The sequence below is a fragment of the Hydra vulgaris genome, chromosome 02 (assembly GCF_038396675.1).
Source record: "Hydra vulgaris chromosome 02, alternate assembly HydraT2T_AEP".
Classification (NCBI taxonomy): domain Eukaryota; kingdom Metazoa; phylum Cnidaria; class Hydrozoa; order Anthoathecata; family Hydridae; genus Hydra; species Hydra vulgaris.
In genome coordinates, this window is record NC_088921.1 from 7555104 (window position 1) to 7582500 (window position 27397).

Here is a 27397-nt window from a genome sequence, read left to right on the forward strand (position 1 = left end):
GGGCGTATTTCACAAGCGCGGCGCGATCGCGCCTGTTTCATCACAAGTCCTGCAATATATAATTATATAATTTTAAGTTGTACTATATATAATGTAATATATAAATTATATAATTTTAAGTTATACTATATATAATGTAATATATAAATTATATAATTTTAAGCTATACTATATATAGTGCAATATATAATTATACAACTTTAAGTTATACTATATATAATGAAATATATAATTATATAATTTTAAGTTATACTATATATAATGCAATATATAATCTTAGGTAACCAGATGGTCATTGAAACAGTGTTGACAATTTTCCATATAAATGAAATTAAAAATTGCAATTTGGAATCATGTAAACATAAAAAATTGTATAAAAAAACTTTTTATATATTTTCTAAATTGTTGATTTTAATTCAGACACTTTTTTTCAAAGAATACAAAGAAAAAGTTTTTTCATTATTCTTTAAGTGAACAAAAAATAAGGATAGTGCAAACCTAAGTCAGAAGTTGATATATATTTTAAAAGCAGTCGATATATATTAATTATATATGGGCAATTCCATGCAAGTGACTGTCATAACATTTGACGCTTTCTTAGCCATTAAAAATTAACCAAAAATGGTATTTACATAAAAATTTCCAGAAATGTTAAATACTGTTATACAATTTAGTATGCAAAAGTTAAATCATTCAAGTGTTCAACTTAAATTAAAAATCCACTCAACGTAGCGTGACCGTTGTAACGCTTACTTTATGACAAATCTAAACAAATAAACTTTGTTAATCTTTATGCAGCCATCTACACAGTGAAAAAAAAAAATCCTTTGCTTTATTCTTCAACTACATATTGAACTTACTATATGGTGAGTTTCATAGTTTTTGATTGAAGTTTTCCTAGAATTTTATTAAGTTTTGTGTCGTGACGGTCGTAACTGTGACGGTCGTAACTGTGACGGTCGTAACTGTGACGGTCGTAACAAAAAAGCCAAAAAGAAAAAACAACAAATAACGCAATGAATGACATAAAAAACGATGAATGATTATAAAACCTATTAAATTGTGTTAAAAAATTTAAATTTTATAACATTATCAAGGTTATCCATGATGGCTCTTTTGTTGCAAACCTTCGCTTGATTTTTTTGTTTGCTTTCTTTTCTTGGTGTCAATAACTGCCGCCATAGATAATTTTTCTATCTTTCTTTGTTTCTTGCTCTATAAGCTTTCGATCTTTCAGCATCTGATTTTGGCATTTTAAATATGTTATTAAATATAACGGACGCTGTTTGTGATATATGCTCTGTTATTTATTTGAAAAAACCCGCAAAATGTTGTAAATAAAAAAACAACCGCGAAATCGATTGAACAAAAACGTTGCAGGACAAATTATAAACAACGTTTAATCTAAAAAAAATTTGCCTTTTTGTTAAAAGTTTTTATTTCCAAAAAATAAATTCTTTACTTCATTTTTTTGAAATTAGTTACTCATAGTTTCAAAAAAAACTTTAACAAGTTTAGTAATAAAATGAATAAACAAACTGCAAATTAAACAATAAACAAAATTGATTTATATTATAACTTGGTTTAAATGATGTAAATCGTTTGAAATGAATTAAATCGTTCGCGCTTTAACCATTTTTTTTTTAAGTCTAGAAGCCGTGATGGAAAAATCTTGACGGTCGTAACGTACTTTGTAACATGTTGAAATGGTGATCTAAAGCACTTTAATGTTTTTTTTTAAACAATGATAAAATACGTATGAGTATCTTTATTTTAAACATGGTTTTAGTTTTAAAAAGTTTCATAAGAAGCATAAAAAAAGCTTTTCAACTTTTTTGTTACGTCTTGTTTTCATTAATATGCTCTTCTTATAGACCTAGTTAGAGTTTTTTATAAAAAATATTATGCGTAATGTTTAATTTTGCCTTTTAGTCAAAATTAGAAGTAATAGTTATTTAAAAAAACAGCACTGAAACTTATTTCAACACTTCACAACATGACTATATATAAATGTCAAAAAATGCTCATTTTACCCTTATAACTTTAAAAGTATGTTATAGTATCATAAAATAATTTTTTTAATAAAATTTTTTCTTAAAAGTTTTCTTAAATATATATATATATATATATTTTTTTTTCTAAATAAAAAGATTGACTGTTGGTGGAGGGTATTTGTACTAAACCAGGTCAGAGAATAATATCTCTGGTGAACATCAACTGATAATTAGGCAAATGGATGACTTTTGGATGAGTTTTTCTTAAAAATAGTCTTGATACATTACAAGATTAATGCTATTTCATTTGTTAAAATGCTGTTTTCTTTGAACTAAACAATTAAATATTAAATAGTATAAAAGTTCAATACATTTATAATCCACGTAAATTTAATTATTTAATTGTAATTTTATTTTGTTTGCTTTCAAAAAAGGAATTAAAAACAGTTAGCAAGTTTCTAAAATTACAAAAATCTTAAACCCACGGCCTCCAAAAATGTACTGGATGCAACGAATACCAACATCAATGAAACAGGACATTTTTTTTTCTATAACAATTAGTAATTGTAACTACTTTTATAATATTACAATTAATTTTTATGCATCCTATGTAAGCTTAAGTAAACTTAGATAGTTATTAGGTACCCTTTTGATCTCAAACTAAAGCTTACAGTTAATGTTTAATGATTTTTGATAAAAGTTAGATTAATTAAAAAAGTTCTTCATATCAGTTTCAAACTCTATATTAAAATGATGATGGTGTTAATCTACAAATATATTTTTTTTAATTTTTGAAAAAATTTTAGACTGACATGCTCCCTACAAAATCTAACTAACAAATTAAAATCAAATCTAAAACTTGTATTACAAATGACATTTAAATCTTTTTCTATTAAAAACAAACTTTATTAAAAAGTTTACAAAAACAAACAAGTTACTCTAAAAACTTCAATTTTATAATATCAAAAATAGTGGTTAAAACTAGCAAATTATCAAAATAATTTAAAAACTTCATGACTTGTTTTAATAGCAACTTTAATAAAATGTTTGAAAGTTTTTTTGAAAAGAAATAATTAAAATAATTAACATTAGACCCTCGCCACACAGTTAATTGATGTACATTAAACATATCTAAATAAAAGTATTATCATTACCAAATATTATCGAACTGTATTTTTTATACCATACAAAATAAACAAGTAGCAAAGCCTTCAAAATGCATTTTGACTTGTTTAACATAACGAACCACATAAGTTTTAAATTAAGCGAGCAGAAAATCAATTTTTTTCAATATTATTGTTGTTATTATTATCACTATTATTTATTATTAATGTTATTATTATTGTTATGTTTATTTACAATTGTTATTATTATTATTATTATTATTATTATTATTATTAATATTTGTTCAAATAGGTTAATTTTAGATTAATATATGTACTATATTTAAATATCTGCAAATTGTAACTACTATTTCATTGATTAATTTTCAATTATTTTTTAAAGGATTTTTAATGATTTTATTTTTAGTTATACTTTTATTATATTACATTGATTATTTCTACATAAGACATTATGAGTACTAGCAGAAAGCAACCCATAATACGGGTAAGGTCGGTCTGTTACATTATTAATTTATAGTGGCTGTTTTCCACAATTTAAAGTTGCAAAACCTTAACCAATACCCTTTTAGAAAATTGCCTTCAAATTGAAAAAATTAATCCATCTGTAAAATTAACATAAAAAGTATGAGGAGGTAAATTAATTTACCAATTACTATTTAACATTACTTGAGTAATTTACAACTGACATGGGTCATATCAATGTAAGGCAGAACCATTTTCCTCGACATTGCTAAGTTCAACACAATACGTTTTTAGTTATTGAAACAAACTAATAACACTTCATCATGCTTTAAATTGAGGAAAATATCATCTAAACTCTTGTAATATTTTTTATAACATGAACTTTAATTAATTATTAAGATTAAAATGAAGTTAACTTATATTATACAGGAGTTTTTAATATTTTTGGTATCCCCTTGATTCATTTTTCTTTAAAAAAGAAAATTCTTAAAAATGTTAAATGCACACAACTAAGTAAATTTATTGAAAATAACCAAGTTTATTATAAATAACTAAGCAATTGAGTGCAAATACGTTTCAAACAAAATAAATTAATTTACAATTAAACATGTGTATAATAAATTTAAAAAAATATGTAAACTTTGATCTTTTATATCGCATTAATGCATGACACATTAATGCAATATAAAATGACAAACCTAAAATAAAAATTGTAACAGATAAGTAGACATAAAAGAAAATAAACAAAAAACTGGAAAACAATTTACCTGCTTTTCAGTAACCTGTTGTCATCCTTCAGTTGCTGTCATGATGCAGTTTGTTGGTGTTGTTTAATTGATGAAAAAACAATTAAAATTTTAATTAAAAAAGACCAAATCAAATATACAACATAATATATTACTATAAAAAAAATTACAAATTAAAAAAAATAGAAATAAAAAAAATCACAGAAGAAAAAGCAGCAACAAAAAAGTTATAAATATCTTTACAGATAGAAGACATTTACAACCTTCTGGTTGCTGTTTTTTTTTTCGGTGTCTCCCAACGCTCTGGTATGGATGAGCCCTCCATTTGAATGAGGGCTCATCCATACCACCATTACTGCATCACTTATTGAAGAACCTCTCCAAGAGAGGCCCTGGGTGGTGGGAGCGATAATTTCTGTAGTGCTCAAATGTTAATGAATCTAAAATTACAAAAGCTCTCAAATGTTAACGACTCTAAAATTATAAATAGAAGAATATAATAAAAATTATAAATATTTGGAATTTTATTTAATCAAAATATAAAACATAACCTCACCATTTTCACAGGTAACAGAAGGCGATGCTGAAAATAATGATAATATAAAAATGAGAGTAAATTAAACAAAAAGGTTAAACTTAACGGTTAATAAAAATGAGTAAAACACGAACAGTTAAAAAATGTCACATTTATTAAATAAAAAAAAAAAGTTGTCTAAAGTAAGAAAAAAGATAACTGAAGCTAAAACTAACTAAAAATAAACTAAAAATGACTATAAACTAAACCAAAACTATAAACTAAAATAAACTTTAAATCTTAATTTCTGTACCTCAAAAGACAAAGGTCGGTTGTCCAGTTTTGTGAAAATGAGTTATGTATGACTCCTTTTTAGTTCTTTCAGTATCTACACAAAGGTATAAAGACTGTTGTCCTACAACAATGTAAAACAAAGTTAGGTCAATATAAAAGGTCTGGTGTCTCCACAATGTTCAAAGGAAAAACATCTGTTGTCCAGAAACGACTTTTTACTTTTTTTATTTAAATTTTTTTGGCAAAATTATATTTCACGTGCCTTAAGACAAATTAAATAAAACACCAAAAAAATTACAAAAATTTAGGACTTCCTGCTTAAGTTGATGGCAAAACTACAACACACCCTGGTCTAACATGATCATTTCCAAGGTTGTTTACGTGTTCATGTAAGGCATCATTCTGCTCGCTTCTCAGTTTGTTTTGATTATTTCTGATGAAAGCAAGGTGCTGGCCTTCAATTTTAACATACCCATCAATAGCATATTGCTGAAACAGTATTTTGCCATAAAAGCGTGAAGAAAAAAGTTGTCTAACCGAAAGTTTGTAAATGTAATACTGAGATAATGTAACATGATTTCTAACCAATCTAGCACATTCAGCGTTGTGAACCAATTGATTATGCCAACCAGCATCACCCCTCAGAAAAAATAGAGGATAAACCATAGGATCTAAGTTGGCAGACATACTTGATATAGTAAGAGATGACCTCTTGGGTAAGTAACAACTTCCCTGGAAGCAGGTGGTGCACCATCTTCACCAACAAATACAACTGCAACTTCATTATGTGAAGGGAGTTTATAGCGATGTCTATCTTGCCCTTCAAGTAAAGACATTTTCACAACTGACACTGAGCGACCTTCTTTAGTTGCTCGATGAATTTCTTCATCTTCCACTTCAGCCATGTTTTTAAATGCAAGAGCAAATGGGTTCTCTTCACTAATAATAGTTTGCAATCGAAACATTAAATCATTTAAGCAAAGATCATTACCATGTTGTTGCATTCTAAAATTTACTGCTGCAAGTGGATCACAGATGTATAGTTGACAATATATCTTCAGAACATCTTGATTTGGCTTAAGATTCCTGTATGATGAAAAACTTGACCACATATTCTAAAATATGGCGGCCCATGATTCATGGGTTGAACTGCATCAGCTTTAAATGAAGTAAAAAAAGACAGGCATTATAATTTCTAATATAGTTTAAAAAGTTCAGATAGCATTTCCATCTGCATAATTTTCTTTAAATAAATCTTGTAAATCTTGTGGAAATGGTTGCAACAAAACTACCTTTCCATTATGGCCACATAAAAAATGTGTTTCATCAGGAAATTTCTTAGCACCACAATGCTGACAAATATATTTCATTTCACCTAAATAATTATAATCTGGAATAGTGTTACCTCTTGATATACAATGCATGCTTTTGTGTCTAGGAGTATTTCTAGCATTTTGTTGATTATTAATTACATCTCGCCTAAGCCTATCTCTTTCATTTCTGCGGCGATTAACTTGCCTATTAACATTTCCATTTTCTAAACTAATATCTGCTTCTAGCCTAATATCATCAATTTAAACTTCGTTTTTTAATGAAAGTAGTAACAAAAAATCTTAAAAGAATCTTGTGATCTTTTCTATATAATTTTCTCTCTACTCTAAATAGCACACACAAATAATTTTTATATATAACAAACTGTCATTTAACATAAATTATACAATAATCTTACGATTTAAAAAATATATATATATCAGCAAGGAGATGTTTAAAAAAAAATTAACTTCTAAATTTTTTTATTTAAAAAAATTATTCTAAATAAATAAATTAGCAATAATAATAAGAAAAGTTATTAAAAATCTGCAGTTCTAATAATAAACATACCGCTAAACACAGAAAAAGTAAAAAAAAAATGTTGTAAACTTTTTACGCAAACTTCAATATTATTTCTTTAAAAAATTATTAGTAAGTGTTTTTAAAAAATTCACAAAACTTTACAATATTTTGTTCTTCTATACCACATAAATACATCATCTGATGAATCTAAAATAAAAAATGCAACAAATAAGTAAATAATTATGAAAAACATATAAAAAATATGAAAATCAATGTAATAGAGAAAAGCTGTTACGATTTACTAGAGTAGTAGTTGTTAAATATTATTATTTCATGTTAACTTTTAGAAAATAATTTATGCTGGTACATCATAATTCCAAAATATTCATAGTAAAATCAATTAATGAACAAAGCTAAAGACAAAAAATCAAATTGAGATAAAACACATTGTATATATGACAAAACAATTTGTCTTGGCTTTTAGTTAATAAAATAATTTATAACAAAATATTTTGTATTGGCATTGAGTTTTTAGTTTTATAATACAAATTGTATATATTGCAAAATAATTTGTCTTGGCTTTTAGTGAATGATTAAAAGCAATGAGATCTAGTAATGAAATTACCTATTTATCATTTTAAATAAAAGACACCAGTGTGAAGGTAAGTTGAATGTCTATCAACTCAAAAGATAACAAAAAAACAACATCACAACAACAACACACAGCAGTAGCACACATTTTAAGTTAATATAATATACATATAACATAACTTTTATATAATTACTCATAACAGATGAATTTTTGTATAAGCAGAATCTAACATCTAACTTTAACATTTTTGCAATTATAGTATATTTTTCTACTGTATTTAAAATTGATAAAAATTTTTATTTAAAAAAAATATATAAATATTTAGTATCTTGAAAATATGATAAATTAAAACCATTACAAAAGAGCAACATAAAACTAGATGTAAAACTTTATAAAGACAAAAATATTACATAAAAACAATATAAAACTACATGTAACACTTTATAAAGTTAAAAACTATAATTTGAAATATAAAGCATAATTTTAAAGAACTCTTTTTTTACCTTTTGTCATTTTGAGGCATCACCTTCTTTTTTTTTCGATTAATTTTTAATTTTATTATTAAAATGATGTAAATACATTATCTATCATTGGAAACCAAAAATTAAAATAAGTTAATGCTACAATCAATTTTACCTTATTACAAAAAATGTATTTAGTTTTTTCATATAAGTTTTTACTTCTTCCGCAGTTTCAACAGTTTAAATAATTTTTTGATAATTATTTTTGGTTTTATTAAAGTATATAGTTCGTTAGTAGTTCTAATTTTATATTTAAGAAATAAGTTATAAAAATTTTTTTTTTTTAATAAAAATCTAATTGTTTTGGTGCCCTGTTTTTTTATGACACTGTTAATATACATTTTTCGCACAAAAATTGTTTCTATATGGTTTTTTTTCAGAAAAATAAAAAATAATGAAAAATCTTAATGCTGCCCCAACCCAAGCGCTCAGTTAACATGGCAAGAGCTCTATTCCATGTTCTACTTGCATTAGTTAATGTATGTACTGAACAGCTCCCTAAATCAGAATGACATCAAATTGCCAATTTAAATGTGCTTTCAATGTTATATATAATAATAGTTTTTTTTTTTTTTTCATTAGCCTCATTTTCTGAATGGAGTAGTTGGGTGCATGTCAGAAAGCCGTAGATTAGACAGTTCTCCGACAACATCTCGGTTTAAAACATGTTCCTCTGGGCTTGGATCTTAAATTTGATCTTTATCAGAGACACAAGAGTGCAACACAAGTACTCCTTGTCAAGGTAAAGAAAATATTAAATTTATAAACAAATTTTTATTAGGGAACAGCAAAAAGATACTCAGGAAATGCAAAAAGTTCAAGTTTTTGCAACAATATTTACAAAAAAATTATAATAAAATTGGTACATAAGTTTTGTATTATCTTAATTTATTACTCATAAAAAGCATAAGTATTATGTAATTGTATAAAAAAAATGCCAAGCAGAAAATAAATTTGATATTTACTATGCCTTGTCTTGGGGTCCTAGGTCAAGTAACGGCCAGAAATGATTGCTTACCATGAGTGTTATAAACTGCTACTGTCTGGTAGAAGACATTTGTAATAAAAAACAAATATTTTATTTTTGTTTAAATGATACACAAATGAAAAACATTTATATCTAATAAAAAACATTTTTTGATGTAAGGTTTATATGCATTTATAAAGTTTTTTTCTGCAATTTTTTTTTGACTTGATTTTATAATGATATAAGGTCTATTTGTTAAACATTTTAATGAGTTTATATATAAGATAGTCAATGTAGTTGTGGTAGAGGCTGTGCAGTCTATTTTTGCTAAAGATATTGGTTATTACAGCCTTAACTTGTAGAATTTGATTTAAAGACCTTTGATATCCTGTTAAACAATTAGGGATGTGCAGATTGCTTTTTTTGTCATCAAGCCAGCTATCAAGTACTTACCCCAAATTGATTTATTTTTTGCTATTTTGACTTCTCCAGGTGTGTTACATACTTTAATGTTGGATAGTGGTTTTGTTGTCAGATTTAAGTTTAAAGGGTGTGTGTTAATAGAAGTTAAAAGTTCGAAAGTTGTGTACTGGAAGATATAACTTGATTATTCTTGTTGATTTTATTGAAAAAGACAAAATAGTTGTTTATACGTAAGAAAAAATTTAAGCTGTTTTAAAAGTAGCATTATTTTGTCAATACTATTGTGCAGTTGCTTTTTAAAAACATATTTAAAAACATTCACAATAGTTAGGTCTTTTTTAATGATTTTTATGCAAAATATTAAACTTTATGAAAAACTTGTTTGAATAAAATTTATTATTCTACGGAAAATGTACAAAAACAGATAGAATAATAATCTATATATAATAAGTTATTTTAATAAATAAATCTCAAAGAAAAAAATATATAAACTAAATTCACAATAAACATAAAAATACAGTTTGAGGTTGTTTTTTTTAGTTTAAAAGTTATTTCAATTGTTTTGTGATCAAATAAAAAAACAATAAAATTTTTTTTTTTTGAAATTAATTAGCAAAAATTTAATTATTTGGTCTAAATATTTATATAATTAAATAGCAAATAAATAAAAACAAAATGAATATTACTATTTAGCCAATAATTTATAACAAATAAGATAATAAATAAAATTTATACTTTTAAAAAACAAATCAATATTTAAGGTGGTCCAAAATTATAAATTATTGAAATTCATTTCTCCACAAGGCTGCCTTTGTTCCTAATAATATTTGCAATATTGTAGCCAAATTTGAAGCAAATTCGATAATATTTGGGGGTTGCTATAAATTTTGACTTTTTGAACACTATGATAATAAATCAAAAAATTTAAGTTTTCACTATTATTTAATATCAAATTTCAAAATTAAAGAAAGTAACAATTTAAATCAGGTAAATATGAATGCTTGCAAAGTATCTAATTAATATAGGTCATCTGATCAATTTTCATTAAAGTATTTCAATGTTTCGTAATTTTTAAACAAAAATGTAATATCAAGCAAGAATATTGTGAATATGTTGGAAAATGTATGTTTATTAATCAACAATTTTGTCATTTTTCGCCAACATGATGAAGTAGGGTATAGCTGGCAGTGACGTTGAACAAAACGAAGTAGGAACTGACTTTGTTCTTCATCCTTTGTAATCGATTCGTTGTACTGTCGAATTAATGCAATTCCACGTTCCGCGCTGTCATTAACAACTTTCATTCTTTGGACTCTCTCTGCCAACTTCTGATATGATTCATAGTCTTCCCAATATTTAGGATCTTTTGAAATGAAGTTTTTGGCCTCTGCTCAACAACTCGAATAAACTATAGGTTCTCATAGTCACAAATGTTGAAATCGGTATTCTTGGAATCTACTCTCTTCAGTGCTAGAGTTGTTTTAGGCAGTTGGAGGTTAACTACCATGGCCCTCTTTACATCCAGATCAAGCCAAGTATCAAAAAATGCCATACCTATAAGATGTTCTTAGAAGAACCAAAGGTGTCGAGAAAATGCAGTAAAAGCTGCAACGGCAATTGTGCGGTTTGGATACTTTTGGAACTGTTTCAGCATTTGAGCATCATTAAACGGAGCATTTGCAGCCAGGGGAGCTTCTTGCCAAAAACGTCCATAAATTAATGCCACAAACAATGCAAGCTCTACTAGATCTTTTTTCTCTTGAACAGTCAGCGTCAAGTCTGTCCAAAGCTCTAGCAACTTCTAGGCTTGACACAATACTTTTCAGACGATTTGGCTTTGGTGTAGAAGAAATAGATTGCAATGCAGAAGACAGAATCTCAAAACTCTGGTCATCATTGCTGTTTCGACTGTCTTCTGAACTGCTGATGTTGGCTGTGACAGGACCACTAGAGTGTTGCTGTTTTGATAACCTTGCATCAAATGCTTGATCTCGAGCTCTCTTTCTGGCTTCCTTTGCCAGTAGGTTCATATCAACTTCGACCATGCTGAAGCTGGTAACATCTTCTCGCTGCATTGCAAGAAATTGCCTATCTTCAGCAATGGTTATTGTCTCCATTGCGGTTTTAGTTGCCAAGTCAAAAAGCTCATAAAGTGTGTCCTTGAACATCTGTTTTTTAATTCTACAACTTTCTAGGTCTGTAGCTCGATTCTTTTTTAGAAGCTGATAGGAATTGTATAATTTCCGAAGTTTTCTTTCTCCAGAATCAATTCTTTGTGTTGGGATTCTTACCTTATTCCACACAACAATCAGCTCTTGAATAGTATGATGAATGCTCTCCTTTATTGTGAGATGCTCTTCCATATGATGAAAGAGGAGACAACAGAGGACATCTCATTTTGTTGCCAATCTTGATGATGAGAGCTGCTTAGATGCCTTCCCAATGAGCCATACCTTTGCAGAGCTTCTTGTAGTAACTGCCATAAGTGGTGATGAATCTGTTGATATAAGAATAATAAGTATAAGAAAATAAATTATTTGTTACCAGAAACAAAAAAATAATCGTTATAAATTGTTTATTGAAATACTGCAGGCATGTGCCTATTACAAATTGGGCACCAAATTATAGACAACAAAAAATTTTTAGATATATAAGTGAATTCATAAAGCATCTGCTTTTCAGCAAGCAATAATTTATTTACCAGTGTTGAGATAGATGTTCAATTACACCAAATTATAAAATTGAGTATTGTCAAACAAATGATGAAATCATAGCGACCTCTAAAACTGTTCAGATTGGTCCAATTTTTTGTATGGTTATTCTCTAAACAAAGTTGAACAAAATTAGGCTTGTGGAGAGAATGTAGACATATTTTGAATGTGTGTGTGTGTATATATACATATATGATTTGTAAGGCGCACAAAAAGATTTCTAAATCATATATATATATATGATTTGTAGGGTAAATTAGTAATAAGAAAGTTATGATTTGTATGATTTGTACACAGTATCGGTAACTAAAACTTTGCAAAGAAAAAAAAAGTGCAACCTAAAGCTTATTAAAATCTTAAATAAAATTGTTTTAAAAAATTTTTTTTATGCTTTACTAAAGTATCGTACTCTTTTTCACTAACAACCATATTGAAATTCGTGTATTTTAAAAATGCCTTTTACAAAGAGACAAATATTATATATATATATATATATATATATATATATATATATATATATATATATATATATATATATATATATGTGTGTGTGTGTCAGGCCTTGTTAAGAAACGTTACGCAGCTCGCATTTTGCTTTCGAAAAGGTGATTTGCCTACGCGTTCAGCAGTTTTGCGTTATGCAAAAACTTATATCTTTTAGAATATTTTTAATTATCTTTTGATATCGATTATGTGACGTTTATTCTGAAGAAATAAAGTCGCAAGTAAAAGCATTTAACCACAATTGTAAACTAATAGATTTTTTGTTAAAAAAACAGTTTGTTTAATAATTTTTTTTATTGTTGATAAAAATAAGTTAAAAAAAGTAAAGTGTTTTAAGTTTTATCTTAAGGAATTAAATATATAAATTCCTTTTAAATGTAAAAATTATTTTTTGTCATAATAGTTTAAAAAATGCACAATTTATTTTAATGTAAATATTTTATTAATAAGATATTTTGTTTATTGTTAATTCAATAACGTAAAGTTTTAATGACGTTTGTTTAATTTATGAAAATAAATTATGATCACGAATATGTTATCGGTAACTGATAAATAACAAAAAAAAACTCTTTATTGTTAAAAAACATTATTAAAAAGAGTTCACAAATTAAATAAGAAAAAATTTATTAACAGTTAATAAAATAATCAAAAACCAACTGTAAAATCATAAGAAAATAAACAAACATTATTTTACGTTTCATGAAAAGAATATTTTTTTCAAAATAAAATTTAGTTCATATTTGAAAAAAATAATAAAAATGATTTATTAAATAAGAACTTAGATTTTATTTGTAACTTTGGTTCTAGTGAGAAAAAAACTAACTGTTTGTATGATTTTTAATGCGTTAATAAAATAACTTTAATTACAAAGCGGTACTTGAAAAGACGCTAGTGACGCAATATAACTTCTAACGATGCAAAATATATTTGCTGAGTTGAGTTACTTAGAAATGCGTTACGCGTTTTCGCTACGCAGCGAAATCTCGTAACAAGGCCTGATGTGTGTATATATATATATACATATATATATATATATATATATATATATATATATATATATATATATATATATATATATATATATATATATATATATATATATATATATATATATATATATATGATTTGTTATATCTTGTGTGAAAATGTAAAAAAGTATTCAAATAAATTTTAAAGCATTAAAAAAGATGTTCTTAAATAATAATGACTTATAGACATCAGCATCATCAACTTGTTAAAAAAAATAAATTCGAAGTTACAAATGCAATAAAAACGAGTAATAAGTGTAGTTGTAATATAAAGCTGAAAAATTTGTATTTTTTTGAGAAACTTCTTTTATAAATGTCATTGTGTACTATTATGAACAAATAGTAAATATTTTTTTTTAATTTTTTTTTTTTTTTTTTTTTTTTTTTTTTGTCAAACATGTTTTTATTGCACATAGAATTTTTTAAGTTGTTTTTACAAACTTGATAGTACCTTGTTTGCATTTTTGTTTTTGTTTTATTTTTAAAAGTAAAAAAGAATAAAAAAGTTTAAGTTTTATTTAATGGGAATTTTAGTGATCATCATAAGTTTTGATTTTTTTTATTTTCATTCTCTCTTTTAGTCTTAGGTGTTTTAAGCATGTTTTTTTAAATTTATTTTTAATTTCTCATGTTTCAGGTGTATTTATGGGTTTGTCAACATAGCGTGTTCAGCTTCTTGTCAACTGGTTTATACTGTGCCAACACAAACCAGTACTCGTACCTGTTCAGGAGCTTCCTTAGGTGTTAATTGTAACAGCCAAGCTTTAACTCAAACTGAAAACTGTAATGTTCTTTTTCCAGGTTATATTTTAACAGTTTTTTCATTATTTGCTATGCTTTGTTTATTGTCTAAAATAAAAAAATATTTACAAATAGTTAAATACAATATAACGACTTGAATAAGAACTTTCTTTAAACAAAAAAATAAAGGCAAAAAAAAACATTTTGAATCAGTTTGGATTCAGTTCAATATTTTCACATATAAGATAAATTTTATATTTGAGATGTTGGAGTCAAGATTGAGATCAGGATGTAGTCAGGGTCAAACCCAACTACATCCTGATAACACCAGTGTGTATACTTTCAAAAATGTTTCATTTTAAAGAATTCAGTTTGAACTTAGCAATGTGTACAAAAGATTACAACTTGTACAAAAAGTTCAAACACACTTTTTTTTTAATGTGTATAAATCTTTTAAGAAATGATAACCAAATAAATTACTGTCTCAGTGAAAACCAATCGACAATTCATTAACATGCATAAAATGAAAATGAGCAATTGACAAATTGATTGAGGCTTGAATATTTCATCATTTAATGTAGAAATTACTTATCTACTGGTAGTGTCAATAATATATCTCTTATTGGGCGTCCAAAAAAATAGTCAGCACAAATGTAAACATGCTTTATGCATTAACCAGATGCAACCCAAAAGCAAGATTATAAGCTTTAAGTTTAGAAGTTGATAGATCGCGTGTGGAGGTTTAGTTGTATGACAATAAATAAATTATTGTGCAAAAAAGAATTGTATCATGATTACAATACAATTGGAAATTTTGATCATTCAAATTAGTATTTAAAATGGGACATATTATGTCGGATTTATTAATGACTAACTAAAATTTAAAACTGATTGGAGACCACCAAAATAATGTTGGACTAGAACTCTATGTTTTTGGCTTCAAAACAAATGTGGGCCAAACTCTGGCTTAAAATACTAATCATGATGATTTAAAACCTTAATGAATTAATGCTAAGGTGATTACAACATGTATCAAAAATAACGGGGTCATATCCAGTCTTAATATGTTTTGATTATAAAAAGTTTGTAGGTGCATTTAAACTTTATTTACACCTTCTTCTCATTAATTCTTTAATTACTTGTGTTTGATATTTCATTTCAACGGTTTAGGGTTTTTTCTTTCAAAGCTGTGTTTTTTTTCTTGATAATTGGCTTCAAAACAAATGTGGGCCAAACTCTGGCTTAAAATACTAATCATGATGATTTAAAACCTTAATGAATTAATGCTAAGGTGGTTACAACATGTATCAAAAATAACGGGGTCATATCCAGTCTTAATATGTTTTGATTATAAAAAGTTTGTAGGTGCATTTAAACTTTATTTACATCTTCTTCTCATTAATTCTTTAATTACTTGTGCTTGATATTTCATTTCAACAGTTTAGGGTTTTTTCTTTCAAAGCTGTGTTTTTTTTCTTGATAATTGGCTTCAAAACAAATGTGGGCCTTGCATCGGGTTACATCGGACCTTGCATCAGGTTTTCTCTTTGTACCAGTCTATTCTCACCATAATTTACAAAAAAACAAGTGCTTTTAAACTTTCTGTACACAGTGTATTTCATTAGAAAATGTTACAATAACAATCCCTACATTTATGTCTATACAAATAGTTATAAATATGTTTAACAACATAAAACATTATGCTAATTTAATTAAAACATACTAAAACAAATAAGTATTGTATATTTTTACTATGGTTACTATGGTTACTATGGTTGCTCTATTAACTATTTTTGAAATATCAAAATAGGAATATTGAATGGTTGGGGTTCGTGGAGTGCATGTTCTGCCTCCTGTAACACTCAAGTCAATGGTCCATATCAGTATAGAAGCCAAACTTGTATTGTGGCTTTTATATGGAATCCAAATTATGTAGGCTGTAATAACGTCAGTTTAAATGATCAACAACTTTGTAATCAAAATATTCCTTGTTCCAGTGAGATATATTTTATATCTGTATTTTTTTAATATATTTGCAAACATATTCAACTGGTAAGTTTTAATTAGATGAAAAGATGTAAATAGTTTATCTTCAAAAAAATTAATTTAATTAAAGATAAACTTTCATTTTCACCTTTTGTTGAGAGACTTTCGAAAAATTTTTTAAATTAACATTTTTACCAACTTTTCTCTTCAAACAATAGGTTTATATTTTACTTCAAATAATAAATGTTAAAAGAGAACAAATTTTCAGAAAGTTTTTGTGACCTAAACAGTTTTCAGAATACTTAAAAAACTTCTCAGAAAAAAGCCTGTTTGGTCATGCATTGGGTATTCAGCATGGGATCCTAACTATAAGGGTTGTCCTGGTATCACAACTAGTAATCAACAAACTTGTCATGTTAATGTTGCTTGTTCAGGTAAGATTTGTTCTTAAAGTAATATTTTTATATAGATATTTAATATTTTAATTTTCTAAAAAGGTTTCTTAAATTCAAACAGGTAGTTATGGTGCGTAGAGTGTATGGAGTAGTTGCTCTGAATCTTGTCAGTCTAATCCTGCTGCTTCTCCATTTCAAACTCAAACTAGACCATGTCTATGGACTACATTGGGAGGTGATTGCGCTGGGTCTAGTTCTCAAACTATGGCTTGTAATAGTGTAGAGTTATTTTGATTGCACGTAATCAAGATTTTAAATCTTGATTACTTTTAATTAAAATAACTTATTTTATATTTTTTGAGGTTTTATCAAAATAATAAAATACAAAATAAAGGTATAAATTTAATATAAAATTAATTATATTATACTTTATAATTTTATATAAATAAAAGTATAAAATATAATAACGGTATGGTAGGTCTGTTCCAAACCATTTATATACTTTTTGTTTATAGACTAATTTAAAAGGTTTAAGATCTTGGAGTCAAATGCAACTACATTTCAAATGCTATTTTGTTTATTTTATTATATTCAAAACAAAATTACATTATTTAATAACAAAAACTTGTTAAATAAAAAAAAAAACCGTTTTTATTTAATTTTTTCCTTTAACAATTGTTTTGCACATAAAGTAAATTTTATGTTTAAGATCTTGGAGTCAAATGCAACTGCATTTCATGTTATTTAATTATTTTTATTATATTCATTAGTAAATGTTTCAATAACAATTGCTACATTTTTGTTTAGTAATACAAATAATGATAAATATGTTTATATGGTTTCTATGGTTGATATATTAACTATTTTTAAAATATCAAAATAGGAATATTGAGCGGTTGGGGTTCTTGGAATGCCTGTTCTGTCTCCTGTAACACTCAAGTCAATGGTCCATATCAGTATAGAAGTCAAACTTGTACTGGCGCTTCTATATGGAATCCAAATTATGTAGGCTGTAATAATGTCAGTTTAAATGATCAACAACTTTGTAATCAAAATCTTCCTTGTTCAGGTGAGATATGTTATTTTTATATATATTTGCAAACATGTTTAACTGTTTTCCAAGACAGTATCAGAATAAGTTTTAATTATCAATGCTATTTTGCAAAAAATATAAATATATATCCACAGGGAAAAATAAATTTATTTATAGCTATTGCAAATAAATTTTTTTAACAATAGGTAATTATGGTGCATGGAGTACATGAGGAGCTTGCTCAGAAAGTTGTCAGTTGAATCCTAATGTTTCTCCATTTCAAACTCAGACTTGGCAATGTCTTGGTGCTACATTGAATAGTGGTTGTCCTGGAACAAGCTTTCAAACTCAAATCTGCAATACTGGAATATCTTGTCAAGGTGATTTTTTTTATATAATTATATAAAAAAAATCACCTTGACAAGATTTATATAAAACAAAATTAAATTGCTTTTTAATCACTTATTAACATGTTATAAATTTTTAAATTTATTTCTTATTACTAATTTCTATTTAAATTACTAAATTACTAATTAAATATACTTAAAAAAAATAGTTGTACATAGGTAACCTTGATTCTCTATAAGTTCTTTTATATTCTCGAATAAATGGGCTGCTGGCTGTGCACGGGTACCCTGAAGGTGACTTAAGGCTTTATATCATATCCCATAAATTATTATTTTTGATTTTGAAAGTAGTCCATTTTTACATTGCAAAACTGTCAACATTTAAATCCTTTTATGATAGCTTTTCGAGAAAACTTAGTTACAATACTTGTTTAATCTAGAGATTATTACCCCTCTGACTCATACAAAGACCCCTGAGAGTGGATCAATTGACAATATATAATTTGTTTGGTTATTTGTGCTATTGTATTGCCACTTTGTGGATCGGATTTAGAAATAATTTCTAAAAACAACTTGGGTTTTCTAGTTTGAATATAGACTAATTCATAATGTTTCAAAAGTTAGTTTCTTTATTGAGGAGGATAAGATAAATTTACAGGAATAGGGTGGCTTTATAGAATGATTTTTGAATTTGGGATAAATAATTCTAAGTAAAATAGTTTTTATTTAAAAAAGAAATATTTACTAATACATAAATACTACATTTGACTAAAGTTATAAAGTATATATATATATGTACATATATATTTTGTTTTTACGTATCCCTTTAACTATAAATGCCTTGTGTTGTACACGCAGACAATTCTTTGCAAGACTTCATTGAAAGTAGCGTTGTGTTGTCTTACCTTTCATATTTCCCAAAATTGTTTGAAGTCTTGATTAACTGATTCCAATGATTGCTCAGTCCAATACCCTAAATCTTTGGAAATATTGAAGATTAATACTTTTACATGTAAAAATCTAAAATGTTTTTAAATACACACTTTCCTCCTTTCATTATAATAAACTCTTTCACATGAGGCTCCACTATATGAACTTTAAGAGTAACGTTTGTACCCGGATCTCTTAAACTTTGTGAAACTTTGTACCAAGATCTCTGAAACTTTGTGTCTTTTAATATATTCAGAGTAGTTTGGATTTAATGTTTTCCCGAAACACCCATGTACAACATCACTTAAGTCTGTCAAAGCTTTCATATGCTTTCCACCAACAATATTGTGCTCATTCAAATAGATTTAAAAAAGATCAAGTTTTCTTAGAAACTTGTTGGATCCATTTCCTTCTAGCCTGTGTTTATCTTGATAATGTACTCTGGCAAGATTAATTGTTGACAAAATGAAATCCTTGATTAGTGCTCTCAAACAATTTTTTTCAATTAGTTTGAGAAGTTTGTCTACTATATCTAGCAAAATATGTAAGTCTGGTATATTGACAATTGATAAGATCTTCATTGTTACATTTCCAGTCAATAACGGAGGATTAACTACGTTACTAAATACTTAGTCAAGGTTCATGTTTCAAACAAGTTGAGCACAGTACTACCAGGAACGTGGTGGGAATCGAACTCAGAACCTCTCGCTTATGAAGCAAGCGCTCTATCACTACACCACTACCGCATTAGTTACAGGTGAGGTAGATTGTACAATGGAGTTGTGGAGGAGTTGCCATTTTAGTACCGTTTGTATGCCCAGGTGAGGTAGATTGTACAATATGCGCCAAGTTCTTTTGCTTTGCTAAATTTGTGCAAGGATGTTTAATACCTTTTCCTATAAGTTGAAAACAACTTTTGCAAAGAACAAAGTTTTCATTGGTTTCAGAAATATTCACATTATTTTGAATGTGATCTATATCTTTATTAGTTTCACATAAAACCATTGGTGGAGGAGTTGCCATTTTAGTACCGTTTGTACGCCCATTAACACAAATAAAACATTCACAATTCCCACCTCGAATAACTCTAGTATTAAGACCTAAAAGTAACAAGAAATTAGTTTTTTAAATACAAACGTAATATTGTTTATAAGCAAAATAATAATAATGCAAAAATTAGCTAGTTTTTATTGGCTTATTTTTTATTAGAAAAAACATACCTTCGTACTTAGGTCGAGGACAGTGATTAAAAAGCTTTTTGAATCTGCTTTTTCTAAACTCACTAGGTTTTTTCTACAATTTGAACATAACATTTTAGGCAGATCAGGGTTTTCAACAGAGAAGTTTTTCCAAAAAAATCTCTTGATAAGATTTTCATAACTTTTTCCTTGTTGTGGGCATGAATTACTGCATTTAGTTTGACTGCATCTTAAATCATTGCCTTTTTTCAAACATCATATACAAAATCATTTTAAAAACTCGTTATGATCTTTAGCAAAGTATGGCATTTCTTTTCTTTTCTTGAGAAATAATTTTTATATTTTCAAATTAATTACTTACTTTAAATTAATTACTGCATATTTCAAATTGAAATACACAGTAATTTTATTATTATACTCGCTGTTATTACTAAAGCCTTTATTATTATTCAATTCTTTTATTAACAACAAATATAAGCCTATCGGAAACTAATAAATATTATTATCACTAATGGCGTGGTTGCAATTACAGAAAGTAAACAATTATAATGACCGATGGAAAAATATTATTTTAATATTAAAACATTGTTATTTATAAAACTAAGTTTTCTTGAAAAGCTACCATTAAAGGATTTAAATGTTGATAGTTTTGAAATGTACTAATGGACTACTTTCAAAATCAAAAAAAAAAATTAATGGGATACCCGTGTGTGGACTTGTGTGTTTTAATAAGAAAAAAAATTTCCGAAACTTTTTCAACAAATGTAGAAAATGATAGTTTATCTTTAAAAAAATTAATTTAATTTAAGATAAACTATCATTTTCACCACTTCTTCAGAAACTTTAGGGAAATTTTTTAAATTAAAATTTTTACCAGCTTTTCTCTAGAAACAATAGGTTTATATTTTTCTGTTTAAATTCTGTTTTATTTTTTATGTTTAAAGAGTACAAATTTTTAGAAAGTTTCCGTGACCTAAACAGTTTTCGGAATAGTTAAATGACTTCTCAGAAAAAAGCCTGTTTGTAGTTAGGTTTGTTACTGCATGCCTTACTTGTTTAATTTTAGGTTTTATTAGTGCTGGGGACCATGTTCAGCAAGTTGTCAGTTAATTTTCACTTTACCTACTCAGACAAGAAATCATCAATGTGTTGGTGCTACTTTTAATGGCAATTGTAATGGAGCAGTGCTGACTGATACTCAAAATTTCAATGAGCAAGTTTATTGTCCAGGTTTATGTTCAAATACTGAAATAGTCAGTTGATCAACAAAAATTAATGTAAAGTAGTATTTTTGAAATAATTTAAAAAATAAAAATTAAACTAGGTTTTTATCTTTTTATATTTTGTAACTTGTTTTACTTGCATTATATGGCTTATTTAAAAAAAAAATACAATTTTATCAGGAACAATATCAGATTGGAGTTTTTGGGGCGCATGTTCTTCTATATGTAACAATTTTTTTACTGTACCTTTTCAAACAAGAAGTCAGATATGCATTGGGTATTTAACATGGGATCCTAACTATAAGGGTTGTCCTGGTATCACTACAAGTGATCAACAAACTTGTAATATTAATGTTGCTTGTTCAGGTAAGATTTTTTCTTAAAGTAATATTTTTATAAAGATATTTGATATTTGAATTTTCTAAAATGGTTTTTTTAATTAAAACAGGTACTTATGGTGCATGGAGTGCATGGAATAGTTGCTCTGAATCATGTCAGTCTAATCCTGCTACAACTCCATTTCAAACTCAGACTATTTCTTGTCTAGGGGCTAGATTAGGAGATTGATTGCGCTGATAGATTGCGCTGGGCCTAGTTCTCAAACTATGATTTGTAATAGTGGAGTACCTTGTCCAGGTATTTATTTTTAATAGAAAATTTTCTATTAATTTGTTGTTATATAAATTTTGGATTGTAGTTGTTTTGTGCCAATAGTACAATAATAGTTTAACTACTGCTGTAATTTTGGTAAAAAATAAGTATAAATATTATATGTGCATACAGTTGTTATATTCATGCAACCTTTATGCCCATATAATATAATTATACTACATGTACGTATTTTCTATATTTATTCTTTGTATGGTCTTATTATTTCAATAATTTTTTTCTTCATTATTTTAATAATTTGTAGTAATCAGTAGAAAATAATTAATTTAAAAATCTTGGTAATTGCATGTCATTTCTCTCATTGTTTTTCGAAATTATAAAAAATTCGACCTTTCTAATAATTAAGATCACATTTCTTATTCTTCTTTTTCTTTCGGCTTTTCCCGTTTAGGGGTCGCCACAGCATATCAAACTCCATCTAATCCTGTCATGAGTGTCCTCCACTGACACACCAGCCGCTCTCATATCCTCTACCACTGCATCCATAAACCTCCTCTTAGGTCTACCTCTCCTCCTCTTATCTGGAAGTTCCATCCCCAAAACCTTCCTGCCAATATAGCTCTCCTGTCTCTTCTGTATATGTCCAAACCATCTCAATCTTGATTCTCTAACTTGTTATCTCCAAAACATGCTACATGTGCTGATCCTCTAATAAACTCATTTCTAATCCTATCCTTCTTCGTCACTCCAAATGAGAATCTTAACATCTTCATCTCAGACATCTCCATCTCCCACACTTGTCTCTTTGTCAGTGCAACTGTCTCCAGTCCATACAACATAGCAGGTCTCACTACTGTCCTATAGATCTTACCCTTCATTCTAGCCGACACCCTTCTATCACAGATCACACCAGACTCTTTGTGCCATCCACACAACCCTGCCTGCATTCTCTTCTTTACCTCTCTTTCACTTCCTCCATTACTCTGTACCCTCGACCCTAAGTAGGTAAACTTGTCAATCTTTACCAAATCAACTCCTTGTAACTGGACCTGTCCACCATCTGCCCTCTCATTCACACACATGTACTCTGTTTTGCTCCTGCTCACTTTCATTCCCCTGCTTTCCAAAGCATACCTCCATCTTTCCAAGTTTACCTCCACTTGCCAGGCCTTGTTAAGAAACATTACGCAGCTCGCATTTTGCTTGCGAAAAGGCGATTTGCCTACGCGTTCAGCAGTTTTGCGTTACGCAAAAACTTATATCTTTTAGAATATTTTTAATTATCTTTTGATATCGATTATGTGACGTTTATTCTGAAGAAATAAAGTCGTAAGTAAAAGCATTTAACCACAATTGTAAACTAATAGATTTTTTGTTAAAAAAACAGTTTGTTTAATAATTTTTTTTATTGTTGATAAAAATAAGTTAAAAAAAGTAAAGTGTTTTAAGTTTTATCTTAAGGAATTAAATATATAAATTCCTTTTAAATGTAAAAATTATTTTTTGTCATAATAGTTTAAAAAATGCACAATTTATTTTAATGTAAATATTTTATTAATAAGATATTTTGTTTATTGTTAATTCAATAACGTAAAGTTTTAATGACGTTTGTTTAATTTATGAAAATAAATTATGATCACGAATATGTTATCGGTAACTGATAAATAACAAAAAAAAACTCTTTATTGTTAAAAAACATTATTAAAAAGAGTTCACAAATTAAATAAGAAAAAATTTATTAACAGTTAATAAAATAATCAAAAACCAACTGTAAAATCATAAGAAAATAAACAAACATTATTTTACGTTTCATGAAAAGAATATTTTTTTCAAAATAAAATTTAGTTCATATTTGAAAAAAATAATAAAAATGATTTATTAAATAAGAACTTAGATTTTATTTGTAACTTTTGTTCTAGTGAGAAAAAAACTAACTGTTTGTATGATTTTTAACGCGTTAATAAAATAACTTTAATTACAAAGCGGTACTTGAAAAGACGCTAGTGACGCAATATAACTTCTAACGATGCAAAATATATTTGCTGAGTTGAGTTACTTAGAAATGCGTTACGCGTTTTCGCTACGCAGCGAAATCTCGTAACAAGGCCTGACTTGCTCTCTACTCCAACTACAGATCACAATGTCATCAGCAAACACTATAGTCCAAGGGGACTCCTGTCTAACTTCGTCCGTCAGTCTGTCCTTGACAATTGCAAACAGGAAGGGACTCAGGGCTAATCCCGATGTAGTCCTACCTCCACTTTAAACCTGTCTGTCATTCCTACTGCAAATTTCACTGCTGTCACACTGTTCTCATACATATCCTGCACCACCCTCACAGTGAGGTGGTCCTCTACTCCTGACCTCCTCATACAATACCACAGCTCCTGTCTCGGAACGCTTTCATAAGCCTTCTCTAAGTCTACAAACACATAATGTAACTCCTTCTGTCCTTTCCTATACTTCTCCTTTAACACTCTCAGAGCAAACATAGCATCTGTGGTGCACTTAGCTGGCATGAAACCATACTGCTGCTCACAGATCTCTACTTTTCCTCTAAGCCGAGCTTCCACTACTCTTTCCCAGATTTTTAAGCTGTGACTGATCAACTTTATTCCCCTGTAATTACTACAGCTCTGAACGTCATGCTTATTCTTGAAAATTGGCACCATTATGCTATGTCTCCACTCCTCAGGCATCTTCTGACCTTCCAAGATTCTGTTAAATAACCCTGTCAAAAACTCCACTGCTATCTCTCCCAAACATTTCCATGCCTCCACTGGAATATCATCCGGTCCAACTGCCTTACCACACTTCATTGTCTGAATTGCAGCCCTTACTTCCTCCTTGCTCACCTGGGGAACCTCCTAATTCACAACCTCTGTCTCTTCTAACCTTCCTTCCCTATCATTCTCTTGATTCATCAGTTCCTCAAAATACTCCTTCCACCTTCCCAAGGCATTCTTTTCACTAGACAACAGATTTCCATCTTTATCCTTAATCATCCTAACCTGCTGCACATCCTGCCCATCACGGTTTCTCTGTCTGGCCAATCTGTACAGATCCTTTTCCCCTTCCTTAGTGTTCAACTTCTCATACAGATTTGCATTTTCTTTAGCTTTGCCACTGCTCTCTTTGTCTTGCCACACATCTCCTTGTACTTCTGTCTACTTTCTTCATCTTGCTGAAAATGCCAATTCTTTTTAGCCAACTGCTTTCCTCTTAAACTTTCCTGAACTTCCTCATTCCACCACCACGTCTCCTTGTCTATCTTCTTCTGTCTTGATGTCACACCAAGTATCTTCCTAGCCACATCCCTCACTGTATTTGACATCCCTTTCCAGGTATCCAGAACACCACCACTCAGTGCCTGTCTCACCTCATCCCTGAACTTTACACAACAGTCCTCATCCTTTAACTTCCACCACTTGATCTTAGGTTCTGCTCTCACTCTCTTCTTCTTCTTCACCTCCAAAACCATCTTACCTATCACCATCCTATGCTGTTTAGCTACACTTTCTCCTGGTACCACCTTGCAATCACTAACCTCTTTCAGGTTTCTTCTCCTATAGAGGATATAGTCGACCTGTGTGCCTCTTCCCCCACTCTTATACGTCACCCTGTGCTCTTCCTTTTTCTTAAAATAAGTGTTAATTACAGCCATCTTTATCCTTTTAGCAAAATGTACCACCATCTGTCCTTCTGTATTCCTTTCTTTAACCCCATACCTACCCATCACTTCCTCATCATCACTGTTCCCTTCACCAACATGTCCATTAAAATCTGCTCCAAGAATCATTATCTCTTGTATAGGAACCTGCAGAACAACTTCATCTAAAATACAAAAATGAACACTAAAATACAAAACCATTTTAATATAAAATTAATTATACTATACTTTATAATTTTATATAAATAAAAGTATAAAGTATAATAACGGTATGGTAGGTCATTTCTAAACCATTTATATACTTTTTATTTATAGACTAATTTAAAAGGTTTTAGTAAATTTAGTGGTAGCAAATATTATTGTATCACGGGTTTGAGTTAACGATTCAAAATATATTCTTATAAATTCTAATTGTAATAATGTAAAATTCTAATAAGTAATGGGGGGGGGGGGGATGGACACTTATTGATTTTTCTGAGCAGGCACCCTGTTTATTTATTTCATATATATGAAAATTGTTCATTGTTCATTGTAATGTTTGGGTTGCATAAGTGCTGCAAATAAAATTTTTTTTTTTTTCAATTTAGTATGAAAAGAAAAATATTTTTTAGTTTAGAAATTTATGTTTACTTTATTTTATGTAAAAAAACACATAACCAGGCTTTCTCAAAAATATTTATATTTGCAAGCTAATGCACATGCCAAGTTGTTTCATATATTACACTGTGCGATAGACAGCAAGTTGTAAACTAAAAGATTTGAAAAACTGTGTGCTATATTTTTTTGTGAATAAAATTTTAGAGTAATTTTAGAATCTATTGCTTTTTTATGATTTTTGTTTTCAGTTGCTAAATCTGATTCTTTTAAAAACAGAGTTTGCTATAGCGTAATCAAATAGCCTAACTTTGCAGAAATTTATAACTTTGCACAATTTTAAAAGAAAGATATTCAAATAAATTTGTGACTGTGTAAATGTGTGTTTCATTAAGAAAAAACCATTCCTAAAATTTCAACGCTTTTTCTTTGAGTTAAATTTTAATGTAAGCAGACCAGCATTTTATAAAATGGTAATCAAGTAAATATATTTCAATTTTAATTTACATAAGTTCTGGTGATAAAAATCAATTAAACCTTAAGTTTTGGGAACCGTATATTTATAGTCACAAACCTGATACTACCTATTTGCATTTTTTTAAATATATTTTTTATTCTAATCATTAATTTGATAAATTGTTTAAAGAGTTAAAGATAAAGAGTTAATATTTGTTTTAATAATTATAATATTTATTATAATAATTGTAATATAATTGTTATTATATTTATTGTGATTTTTAGTATGCTTATTATCATGAAAGCTGCAGTTTTGTTTCTTGTCAACTGGATTATACTGTGCCAACACAAACCAGTACTCGTACTTGTTCAGGAGCCTCTTTAGGTCGTAACTGTAACGGACAAGTTTTAACTCAAACTAAAAACTGTAATCCAGAGGTTCTTTGTCCAAGTAATATTATAAAATGTTTTTTAATTATATGCTTGGCTTTGCTCATTGTT

General features: G+C 28.0%; 1 protein-coding gene across 18 annotated transcripts in view; it reads left to right on the plus strand.

Moving 5' to 3' along the window:
- The first annotated feature begins 1649 nt into the window (after positions 1–1649).
- The window catches only part of LOC136076692 (uncharacterized), a 29590-nt gene continuing 3842 nt past the window's right edge, over positions 1650–27397 (plus strand). For 2 of the 18 annotated variants that reach the window (XR_010636508.1, XR_010636507.1), the window contains exons 1-11: positions 8424–8559; positions 8663–8822; positions 14351–14514; positions 16265–16874; positions 16957–17070; positions 17719–17904; positions 18075–18248; positions 21411–21574; positions 21748–21933; positions 22016–22203; positions 27182–27347. Coding sequence is in view for 4 of the 18 variants with exons in the window: in XM_065790048.1 (XP_065646120.1) it covers positions 22173–22203 (31 nt within the window). In the remaining 14 variants the exon portion in view is untranslated. Of the gene's footprint in view, positions 1757–3512; positions 3603–7536; positions 7630–8423; positions 8560–8662; positions 8823–14350; positions 14515–16264; positions 16875–16956; positions 17071–17212; positions 17230–17527; positions 17905–18074; positions 18249–21410; positions 21622–21747; positions 21934–22015; positions 22204–27181; positions 27348–27397 lie in introns of those variants that run through there. The other 16 variants (XR_010636502.1, XR_010636509.1, XM_065790047.1 and 13 more) reach the window with 14 other exon arrangements.